At 48.3% G+C, this 12,180-nt stretch overlaps 1 protein-coding gene across 10 annotated transcripts in view; it reads right to left on the minus strand.

Annotated features, from left to right (window-relative positions):
• Positions 1-386: 386 nt before the first annotated feature.
• LOC135978279 (class I histocompatibility antigen, F10 alpha chain-like) overlaps positions 387-12,180 on the minus strand; it is a 35,071-nt gene continuing 23,277 nt past the window's right edge. For 4 of the 10 annotated variants that reach the window (XM_065579274.1, XM_065579266.1, XM_065579265.1 and 1 more), the window contains 2 exons: positions 1,943-1,984; positions 1,444-1,765 (listed from right to left, as the gene is read on the minus strand). In XM_065579274.1, the coding sequence (XP_065435346.1) occupies positions 1,707-1,765; positions 1,943-1,984 (101 nt within the window). In that variant the 3' untranslated portion in view covers positions 1,444-1,706. The other 6 variants (XM_065579270.1, XM_065579271.1, XM_065579275.1 and 3 more) reach the window with 4 other exon arrangements.

Genomic DNA, 12,180 nt, shown 5'->3' on the forward strand with positions numbered 1-12,180 from the left:
GTTGGGATGGGCCTTCAGGTCATCAGTTGCTAAGTTACAAAATGTCCAGGCCATGGTCTGGGGTCCAGGCTGCTAGACTGGGTCACACCTGGTCCTCTGCAACAAGAGACACCCCTCCTCCCACCTTGGTTAGACATGCAGCACATGGGGGAAACTGAGGCACACACAGTATACATACGCAACATTAGGAAAATATCCCACTTAGTCACATAGGTTACCTAGAGAGGATGTGGAATCCCCATCATTGGAGGTTTTTAAGAACAGGCTGGACAAACATCTGTCAGGGTGTGACAGATTTATGTTATCAAGCTGCCAGAGACCTTAGGTGATCAGTCTAAGGCAGCGGGATTTTTAGAGGTGGAGATGAAGAGAGCACACCAAGTAACTAAGTTTAAAGTTTTATTAAGGGTCTCCCATTCGCTGACCTTCACAGTCTCCCTCGTTTTCGCAGCCCCTGCAGTTTCTGTTCTGCGAGTCTCCTTTCTTATGGCAGGGCAGGGTTGGCAGGGCAGGGTTGGAAGCTCGGCTCCCCTCTTTCTTGGCAGGTAGCAGAGAATCTGTTGTGTGCAGTGACCTTGGGCTGGAGTCAACCTCTTATCTTCAGGCCTAGCTGGAGTGTCAAGTTAACCCGTTCCCTTGTCTCTCTCTCCCTCCTTTGGCCTCCTGAAACCTGCAAAGGAACCTTCCATTCCCCACTCACTCACACCTTTAACCCTTCCCAGAATACTGCACCAGCGTTAGCAACATACAATACTGATCTGCCTTCCCAGGGGACTTGAGGGAGAGGGCCATTGGGGTGTGACAAGGGATGGTCTTGGTTTACTTGGTCTTGCCAGTGACCTCTTGAGGTCCCTTCTAGCCCAGCATTTCTATGGCTCTACAAATGGTGAACAGGCCATTAGAGGCACTTATAAACTAAATGCAGACACTTATGCCTGTCCAACAGACTTCCTCCGCTGATGATAGCAACAGTGCTACCAGCTGTGAGTAGACCAGGCCATTTACCATGTTACAATCATGAAATTCTACAGAAAAAAAATAGGTCCCCCACCATATACACACAAGCAGTTACTGCTCACATATCTAGCATACCGTACAGAGTGTGCAAACAGCACTGCGCAGCGTAGAGCATTGAGTGCACACACTAAATGCTAGCAAATACTAAACTCTTACTAAAAGAGTTTTTATCCATTCACATTTTGGAAATTATTTTGTGCAAATAAAACATTATTACAGAAAACTATTACATCTAAAAGGTAAAACGTGGTTCAGTGAGCAGATAAATGAGGCCAGAAATCCCACACGGGACACTCCAAGTGCCAGAGAAAAGCTGGGAGAGGTTGATTGGTTCTTGTAGGGAGACAGAGCAGAGCTCATCCATCTTCCTCTCTGGGGTCCCCTCAGGTTGTGGCACAGACTCCAACAGGCTCTGTTAAGCTGCAGAAGTTAAACACAGGCAACGTCTATTAAAGGGAACCTGCCATAATGGATGGTCACCCTAGTGGCTCCATGTTTAGTGGACAAAATCTCTAACCCCGCCGACAAAGCTTTTAGCTCCAGTGTCAGAGATCTGTGTTCCTGGAGCCTCAGGTGCTGGGCTCTGTCCCTCCTGCAGGTTCACTGGAGACTGTTCTCTGAAGCAGCTGGATTTATCATTACAAATCTCACCCAATGCTCTATCAGCAGCCACAGAGAAACCCCTCTCACTAGAGTCTTTCACACCTAAATTCATCGCAGAGAAAACAAGGGGGATTTGGCTGCAAACCTGTGTGAATAAAAGGGAAATAAGAGATCCAGAACTCCCCTGTTCTGCTCCGTGGGGCTGGTTTGCTAGAGGGGACGGGCCAGTGAGACTCAGGGTCCAATGATTTGGACTAGGTGTCTCTCTCCAGAGGCCTCAGTGAGAGCAGTGAACCCCCAGGCTAGAGCCCCCCTCACTTACCCTTGGCAGATCTGTCAGAGCCACTAGATCCTTGGTCACTTGCTGTGCAGAGGAGGAGGAGAAGAGAGAGTATATTAGCATCTCTCACAAGGCTGGGCTTCAGCGTAGTTAGTAGATACGGGGGACTCTTATCCAAAGGGAACAGTCATCACCTTACTCTTCCCTAGCAGTGAGGTGGTTGGTGCACAGATCAGTCTACAATGCAGTTGCCCTGGATTTCCACTATTCACATGCAAAAAACATTACCATTGTACGAGGTCAGCACTGACTTGTGCTTTTCACGTCTCTTCAGAATGGAAGCACTGAACACTCAACAGTCAAAGGCTAGCAAACTAAGAAATGCTGGGCTATGGATACTCAGGCCAAACAACCTCAACTCTGCCCCCTTCGGTCTGTGCCCAAATGGGTCCTTCAAGCAGACCACAGACTTCACCCTCACACCCTGCCAATCGACAGCAATTCCCGCCTTAATCAATGGCGCTGCACAGAACAGTGTGGATGGCATGAAGAGGAATGCTGATTGGGGTGGTGCTGGGCACACAGACAAGGGTGAGTTTGGTTTGGCCTGGTGCTGGTCTATTCCCTGTTCCTATTCCCAGACCCACTGGGGCAGAGTTCGAGTTGCGTGGGAAGCATCATTCTACCTCGGCATATCCTGGTTTGCCAACCTTTGACTTCTGGGAATTCAACACTCTCAGGACACAGGGAGCCTAGGGCAGGGCTGAGCACCTGCAACCTTAACTCCACGTTAACAAAGTTCTTGCATGTGAATTTCCGTTGTTCTGGAGTAAAGAGGAGAAGCGAGGGAGGCACGACTCAGGGCCAACTGTAGGAGGAAGGGGGGTGCTCCGAGGAGGTTGTGTTGGCACTTCTCAAACCCCCTCAGGTACCCGCTGGAGACACCCCTGAGAGGGTAAAGAGAGAGCTGGACGGCTACACCCTAGCAGGGCCCGGCAGATCTACGCATTTTATACTGACTCTTGGTGCCAGGCATTAGATGGCCTCTGAGACAGTCCATCATTTATGTAAATATTTCCCATAGTTTTAGTCTTGGTCTTGTCCCTAAAGCTAATTGCCGGAAACAACTGAGGAGGGGATTTGAACTCGTGGTCCTCGAGGTGAGAGCTTGGTGCCGATCTGACGTCAATGGAAAGACGCCCATTGGCTTCAACAGGCTTTGGATCAGGCCCAGACTTCACAAGCACCAAACCAACTTTCAGGTAAGTCAAAAGAAGTGTAACATTAAAAGCAGGTCAGACACCTTCAGGGTCACATTCAGCCACACACAGCACAGCTCTAGGGGGATAATAATTCTGCCCAACACCACCGTATACATTCCTGACCATCGCCTTCTCTGCACTAGAAAAATTGGGACCCATCCCCGCAAGCAATGCAATTCCACCAGTGATAGCAAAGGTGGAGCAATTGAGGAGATGGGGTTCAGGTGTTTTTAACCACTGCATCATCTAGACTTCCCCTGAGCAAGGTTACAGAACATGTGTCTACAGCCACTCTACACTACTGAAGACGACCTCTGCTGGGAAAATAACAAAGCAGGGCAGATTATCCAACAAGTTCTTGGAATGTATTGGAGACATTTTTTTCTTTCAGAAGGTGGAGAAAGCTACTAGGGGAGAGGCTGTTCTAGATTTAACTTTGACAAATAGGGAGGAACTGGTTGAGAATTTGAAAGTGGAAGGCAGCTTGGGTGAAAGTGATCATGAAATGACAGAATTCATGATTCTAAAGAATGGTAGGAGGGAAAACAACACAATAAAATAATGGATTTCAAGAAGACAGACTTTAGCAAACTCAGGGAGTTGCTAGGTAAGATCCCGTGGGAAGCAAGTCTAAGGGGAAAAACAGTTCAGAAGAGTTGGAAAGTTCTCAAAGAGACATTATCAAGCGCACAGGTGCAAACTATCCCACTGCACAGGAAAGCAATGAAGGTTGGCAAGAGACCACACTGGCTTAAACCAGGAGATCTTCAATGATCTAAAAATCAAAAGAGAGTCCTACACAAAGTGGAAACTAGGTCAAATTACAAAGGATAACTGTAAACAAATAACGCAAGTATGTAGGGACAAAATCAGAAAGGTCAAGGTACAAAACGAGATCAAACTAGCTAGAGACATAAAGGGTAACAACAAAACATTCTACAAATACATTAGCAGCAAGAGGAAGACCAAGGATAGGGTAGGCCCATTAGTCAATGAGGAAAGAAAGACAATAACAGAACATGGGAGGATAGGTTGATACGCTGGAGGGTAGGGATAGGATACAGAGGGACCTAGACAAATTAGAGGATTGGGCCAAAAGAAATAAGATGAGGTTCAACAAGGACAAGTGCAGAGTCCTGCACTTAGGACGGAAGAATCCCATGCACTGCTACAGACTAGGGACCGACTGGCTAAGCAGCAGTTCTGCAGAAAAGGACCTAGGGGTTACAGTGGACAAAAAGCTGAATATGAGTCAACTGTGTGCAATACGAGTCAGCAGTGTGCCCTTGTTTCCAAGAAGGCTAATGGCATCTTGGGTTGTATCAGTAGGGGCATTTCCCGCAGATTGAGGGACGTGATCATTCCCCTCTATTCGACATTGGTGAGGCCTCATCTGGAGTACTGTGTCCAGTTTTGGGCCCCACACTACAAGAAGGATGTGGAAAAATTGGAAAGAGTCCAGCGGAGGGCAACAAAAATGATTAGGGGGCTGGAGCACATGACTTATAAGGAGAGGCTGAGGGAACTGGGATTGTTTAGCCTGCAGAAGAGAAGAATGAGGGGGGATTTGATAGCTGCTTTCAACTATCTGAAAGGGGGTTCCAAAGAGGATGGACCTACATGGTTCTCAGTGGTAGAAGATGACAGAACAAGGAGTAATGGTCTCAAGTTGCAGAGAGGGAGGTTTAGGTGGATATTAGGAACAACTTTTTCACTAGGAGGGTGGTGAAGAAGTGGAATGGGTTACCTAGGGAGGTGGTGGAATCTCCTTCCTTAGTGGTTTTTAAGGTCAGGCTTGACAAAGCCCTGGCTGGGATGATTTAGTTGGGGTTGGTCCTGCTTTGAGCAGGGGGTAGGAGTAGATGACCTCCCGAGGTCCCTTCCAACCCTGAGATTCTATGATTCTATGTGAAAATGGGGAAAGGGCTAAATGACTTTTTTGTTTCAATTTTCACCATAAGGTTTTATAGCGATTGGAGGTCGAGCATAGTGAACACCAGTGAAATTGAGGTAGAATCTGAGGCTAACGTAGGGAAAGAACAAGTTAAAAATGATTTAGACAAGTTAGATATCTTCAAGTCACCAAGGCCTGATAAAAGGCATCCTAGAATACTCAAGGAACTGACAGAGCAGATATCTGAACCAGTATCTTTGAAAAGTCATGGAAGATGGCAGAGAGGACTGGAAGAGGGGAAACATAGTGCCAATCTATAAAAAGGGGATTAGGCACAACCCGAAGAATTACAGACCAGTCAGTTTAACTTCAGTACCCAGAAAGATAATGGGGCAAATAATGAAGCAATCAATTTGCAAACACCTAGAAGATAATAAGGTGATAGTAACAGTCAGCCTGGATTTGTCAAGAACAAATTGTGTAAAACTAACCTGATAGCTTTCTTTGATAGGGTAACAAGCCTTGTGTATGGGAGGAAATGGTAGATGTGGTATAACTTGATTTTAGTAAGGCTTTTGATAATGTCTCATAGGACCTTCTCATTAACAAACTAGGGAAATATAGTCTAGATGGTGCTACTATAAAGTGGGTGCAGAACTGGTTGGAAAACTGTTCCCAGAGAATAGTTATCAATAGTTCACAGTCATGTTGGAAGGGCATGACAAGTGGGGTCCCTCAGGCCTGGTCTACACTAGGGGGTTATGTTGTATTTAGCAGCGTTAACTCGAATTAACCCTGCACCCGTCCACACAACGAAGCTATTTATTTCGACATAGAGGTCTCTTTAAATCGATTTCTGTACTCCTCCCCGATGAGGGGAATAGCGCTAAATTCGACATGGCCATGTCGAATTAGGGTAGGTGTGTATGTAATTCGACGCTAAAAGCTCTGGGAGCTATCCCACAGTGCACCACTCTGTTGACGCTCTGGACAGCAGTCCGAGCTCGGATGCTCTGACCAGCCACACAGGAAAAGCCCCAGGAAAATCTGAATTCCTTTTCCTGTCTGGCCAGTTTGAATCTCATTTCCTGTTTGGACATCGTGGCGAGCTCAGCAGCACTGGCAACGATGCAGAGCTCTCCAGCAGAGGTGACCATGCAATCGCAGAATAGAAAGAGGGCCCCAGCATGGACTGATCGGGAAGTCTTGGATCTGATCGCTGTGTGGGGCGATGAGTCCGTGCTTTCGGAGCTGCGATCGAAAAAATGGAATGCCAAGATCTACGAGAAGATCTCCAAAGCCATGACGGAGAGAGGATACAGCCGGGATGCAACACAGTGCCGCGTGAAAATTAAGGAGCTGAGACAAGGGTACCAGAAGACCAAAGAGTCAAATGGACGCTCTGGATCCCAGCCCCACACATGCCGTTTCTACAAGGCACTGCATTCCGTTCTAGGTGCGGCCGCCACCACTACCACACCACTGTCCGTGGACTCTGACGATGGGGTATTGTCAACGGCCGCTTCCTCGGAGATGTTCGCGGACGGGGAAGATGAGGAAGGAGATGTGGAGGACGAGGCAGTCGACAGCGCTTTCAACGCTGATTTCCCCGACAGCCAGGGGAAATCACCCTCATGGAGATCCCCTACCAACCCTCCCAAGGTGGTAACCCAGACCGTGAATCAGGGGAAACATCAGTAGGTAAGTGTTTTAAACATTTATTTTGAACAGAATAGGAATGGTATCTTAACAATGGGTTTTTCATGATTAGTTTGCCCTAGGCGCTTTAGTTTCTAGTCCTTGCCAGTGCAGCTACTGGAAAATTCTGTCAATATGTCCGGGGATAGAGCAGAAATCCTCCTGGGACATCTCCACGAAGGTCTCCTGGAGGTATTGTGAAAGCCTTTGCATCAGGTTCCTGGGGAGAGCGGCCTTATTGCGTCCTCCATGGTAGGAAACTTTTCCGCGCCAGGCTAGCAGCAAGTACTCCGGGATCATTGCCTCGCAAAGCATGGTGGCATACGGCCCTGGTGCTTGCTGGCATTCACGCAGCATGCGGTCTGTGCCCGAAATCCTCATCAGAGTGATATCACTCATGGTGACCTGCTTTGAATTAGGGGAATGTTAGTATTGGGACTGATTGTCTGTTCCTTTACATAACTGTAACCGGCGGTTTACAGCCAAGCGGTGGAGGCATGACAGGGGCAGCATGCAGGGATCTTTCCCAGGGACAGCCGCGAGGGGGGTGGGACAGGGGCAGAGTTCACGCTGGCCGGATTGCCGGCAGCAGGAACTGGCCAATGCTAGGAGCATTGCTTGGAACGTGAAAGGAGGGCACTGCTATAAATTAAGCTTTAAGCAGCCAAAAGTCTACGGCTTACCATGTCCGCCTGCTAGCCGAATTCCGTTGTCCGGCCCCGCTTGTGTGATCTGTAAAGCAAGACCCCAGGCACTCAATGGGAAGGCCGAAAATTCGACCTTGTACTGAGTGCGCATGTGATAGGTGCTGTGCATGGTCTTGTTCACAGAGAAAGACTATATTCATTGTTCGCAAAATTGTATCTTTCTGAGGAATTCACTCCCTTTTTCCCATCCCACAGCTGCGAGTGTCTCACGAGCTACCCCGGCATCCCCCTCCCAGAGGCTGGCGCAGATCAGGCGACGAAAGAGAAGGATACGGGACGAGATGTTCTCAGAACTTATGGGCTGCTCCCGAGCCGAGGCGGCACAGCAGACCCAGTGGAGGGAGAACATGTTGCGATACCAGCGATCACACAGCGAATGGGAGGACAGGTGGCGGCAGGAAGACCAGCAGGCAACTCAAACGCTGCTTGGACTAATGAGGGAGCAAACGGACACGCTCCGGCGCCTTGTAGACGCCCACTGGTGAGAACACTTTAACCTGTCTGGTCATTCAGTGACAGACCTGCGGGTGGCTATATTACAACAGAAAAACTTCAAAAACAGACTCCAACGAGAAACTGCTGAGCTAGAATTGATATGCAAACTAGACACAATCAACGCCGGTTTGAATAAGGACTGGGAATGGCTGAGCCATTACAGACATTGAATCTGTCTCCCCTTGTAAGTATTCTCACACTTGTTATCTAACTGTCTGTCTGTACTGGGCTAGCTTGATTATCACTTCAAAAGTTTTTTTTCTCTTAATTAATTGGCCTCTCAGAGGTGGTAAGACAACTCCCACCTGTTTATGCTCTCTGTATGTGTGTATATATATCTCCTCAATATATGTTCCATTCTATATGCATCCGAAGAAGTGGGCTGTAGTCCACGAAAGCTTATGCTCTAATAAATTTGTTAGTCTCTAAGGTGCCACAAGTCCTCCTGTTCTTCTTTTTTCAAAGATTTTATAAGTCTTTTCTTTCACTCCAAGCACCTCACCCAAGCCCCTGTCCCAGTTTCATCCCCTAACTGTGTAGTTCTTAATAAAAAATACGTTTCTGTTAATTACTGTTTCCATCATGTTCTTTTAAAGGAGAGTATCAGAGGGGTAGCCGTGTTAGTCTGAATCTGTAAAAAGCAACAGAGGGTCCTGTGGCACCTTTAAGACTAACAGAAGTATTGGGAGCATAAGCTTTTGTGGGTAAGAACCTCACTTCTTCAAATGCAAGTAATGTAAATCTCCAGAGGCAGGTATAAATCAGTATGGAGATAACGAGGTTAGTTCAATCAGGGAGGGTGAGGTGCTCTGCTAGCAGTTGAGGTGTGAACACCAAGGGAGGAGAAACTGCTTCTGTAGTTGGATAGCCATTCACAGTCTTTGTTTCATCCTGATCTGATGGTGTCAAATTTGCAAATGAACTGGAGCTCAGCAGTTTCTCTTTGGAGTCTGGTCCTGAAGATTCCAAGTCTTACCCACGAAAGCTTATGCTCCCAATACTTCTGTTAGTCTTAAAGGTGCCACAGGACCCTCTGTTGCTTTTTACAGATTCAGACTAACACGGCTACCCCTCTGATACTTGACACCATGCAAGGCACTTCATTTAGCCGTATGGAATGGAAATCTATCAACCTCATGAAGAAACTTGCACAAATACAGACAGATATCATCTTCCTTTTCAAATGCAAACGGATGGACATCATACCAAATGGACTGAAGGTGAAAAATCCATTGCTATCTACATACTGCACAGACCACAGTGAGAGATTATGCCATACACTATCAAAGAAACTGAGGAACAAAAAAACTTCAACATTAAGTGGGTAAAGAAACCGTGGCAGGTGCAGCTTCTGTTTAAACAAACTTAATAGTCACAGGTTACCCTGCTCACTGTGGAACCTAGCTTTCAAAGCTTCCCAGATGCACAGCGCGTCCCGCTGGGCTCTTCTAGTCGCCCGGCTGTCTGGCTGGGCATAATCAGCAGCCAGGCGATTTGCCTCAACCTCCCACCCCTCCATAAACGTCTCCCCCTTGCTCTCACAGAGATTGTGGAGCACACAGCAAGCTGCAATAACAATGGGGATATTGGTTTCGCTGAGATCAGAGTGAGTCAGTAAGCTTCTTCATCTCCCGCCTTCAGACGTCTAAAAGCACACTCCACCACCATTCTGCACTTGCTCAGCCGGTAGTTGAAGAGTTCTTTTTCACTGTCCAGGGCACCTGTATAGGGCTTCATGAGCCAGGGCATTAGCGGGTAGGCTGGGTCCCCGAGGATCACTATAGGCATCTCCACATCCCCAACAGTTATTTTGTGGTCTGGGAAGTAAATACCTTCCTGCAGCCGTCTAAACAGACCAGAGTTCCTGAAAACGCGAGCATCATGAACCTTGCCCGGCCATCCGACATTGATGTTGGTAAAACGTCCCCTATGGTCCACCAGTGCTTGCAGCACCATTGAAAAGTAGCCCTTTCGGTTAATGTACTGGCTGGCCTGGTGAGCCGGTCCCAGGATAGGGATGTGAGTTCCACGTATAGCCCCACCACAGTTTGGGAATCCCATCGCGGCGAAGCCATCTATGATCACCTGCACGTTTCCCAGGGTCACTACCTTTGAAAGCAGTAGCTCAACGATTGCGTTGGCTACTTGCATCACAGCAACCCCCACGGTAGATTTACCCACGCCAAAGTGATTCGCGACTGACCGGTAACTGTCTGGCGTTGCAAGCTTCCAGAGGGCTATGGCCACTCGCTTCTGGACAGTCAAGGCTGCTCGCATCCGGGTGTCCTGGCGCTTCAGGGCAGGGGACAGCAACTCACAAAGTTCCAGGAAAGTTCCCTCACGCATCCGAAAGTTTCGCAGCCACTGTGATTCATCCCAGACCTGCAGCACTATGCGGTCCCACCAGTCTGTGCTTGTTTCCCGGGCCCAGAATCGCTGTTCCACACCATCAACATGACCCATTGCCACCATGATGTCCACGGCGCGGGGTCCCGTGCTTTGCGAGAGGTCTGTGCCCCTCTCAGACTTAATGTCCTCACTGCGCTGCCGTAGCCTCCTCGCCCGATTTCTCAGCATCTGCCTTTGAAAAAGGTGGATGATAAGGTGCGAGGTGTTGACAACGGCCATAACTGTAGCGATGATCGCAGCAGGCTCCATGCTCACAGTACTGTGGCGTCCGCGCTATCAATCACCAGAAAAGTGCGCGAACTGATCGCCCGCCGGCGCTTTCAGGGAGGGAGGGCGGGAGTGAGGGTTGAATGATGACAGTTACCCAAAACCACCCTTGACGCATTTTTTGCCCCAGCAGGCATTGGGGGCTCGACCCAGAATTCCAATGGGCAGCGGGGACTACAGGAACTGTGGGATAGCTGCCCACAGTGCACCGCTTCCAATGTCAACGCTTGCCCCGTTAGTGTGGACTCACAAAGTCGAATTACTGTCCTTAGTGTGGATACACACGTTTGACTTTGTAATATCGGTTCCACAAATTCGCTTTAAGTAAAATCGAACTACTCTCGTAGTGTAGACATACCCTCAGGGATCAGTTCTGGGTCTGGTTCTGTTCAATGGCTTCATCAAGGGTTTAGATAATGGCATAGAGAGTACACTTATTAAGATTGTGGCGATACTAAGCAGGAAGGGGTTGCAAATGCTTTGGAGGACAGGATTAAAATTCAAAATGATCTGGACAAACTGGAGAAACAGTCTGAAGTAAATAGGATGAAATTCAATATGGACAAATGTAAATTACCCCACTTAGGAAGAAACCATCAATTGCACACATAAAAATTGGGAAATGACGCCTAGGAAGAAGTACCACAGAAAGGAATCTGGGGTCATAGTGGATCACAAGCTAAATATGAATCAACCGTGTAACACGGTTGCAAAAAAAGGCAACATCATTCTGGGATGATTAGCCCGAGTGTTGTAAGCAAGACACAAGGAGTAATTCTTCCTCTCTACTCTGTGCTGATTAGGCCTGAACTGGAGTATTGTGCCCAGGAAGGATGTGGACACATTGGAGAAAGTCCACGGGAGAGCAATACGAATGATTAAAGATCTAGAAAACATGACCTATAAGGAAAGATCGAAAGAATTGGGTTTGTTTAGTCACAGAAGAGAAGACAGAGAGGGGACATGATAACAGTTTGCAAGTACATAAAAGGTTGTTACAAGGAGGAGGGGAAAAATTGTATTCATCAACTTCTGAGGACAGGACAAGAAGCAATGGGCTTAAATTGCAACAAGGGAGGTTTAGGTTGGACATTAGGGAAAAAAATCTTGTCAGGATGGTTAAGCACTGGAATAAATTGCCTAGAGAGGTTGTGGAATCTCTCTCATTGGAGGTTTTAAGAGCAGGTTAGTCAGGGATGGTCTATATCAGAGGTCTTAAAACATGCGGCCTGTGGGGCTAGTTCCTGCAGCCTGCAAATCTCCCCGTGGCCCACTCCCCACCCCCTCCAGGCCAGGGGTGGGCAAACTATAGCCCCCGTGGCGCCGCAAGCCCCGCGCCGCTCCCTGAAGCGGCCGGCACCACATCCCTGTGGTGGCAGGGAGTGGGGGTGGGGGCAGAGGGCTCTGTGCGTTGCCCTCCCTTCCAGGCACCGCCCCTCCGCAGCGCCCATTGGCCGGGAACGGGGAACAGTGGCCAATGGGAGCTTTGGGGGAGGTATCTGGAGGAGCAGCAAGGCCAGTGCACGGAGCCCTGTGGCCCCTTCCCTA

This window comes from Chrysemys picta, unplaced genomic scaffold, assembly GCF_011386835.1.
Source record: "Chrysemys picta bellii isolate R12L10 unplaced genomic scaffold, ASM1138683v2 scaf205, whole genome shotgun sequence".
Classification (NCBI taxonomy): domain Eukaryota; kingdom Metazoa; phylum Chordata; order Testudines; family Emydidae; genus Chrysemys; species Chrysemys picta.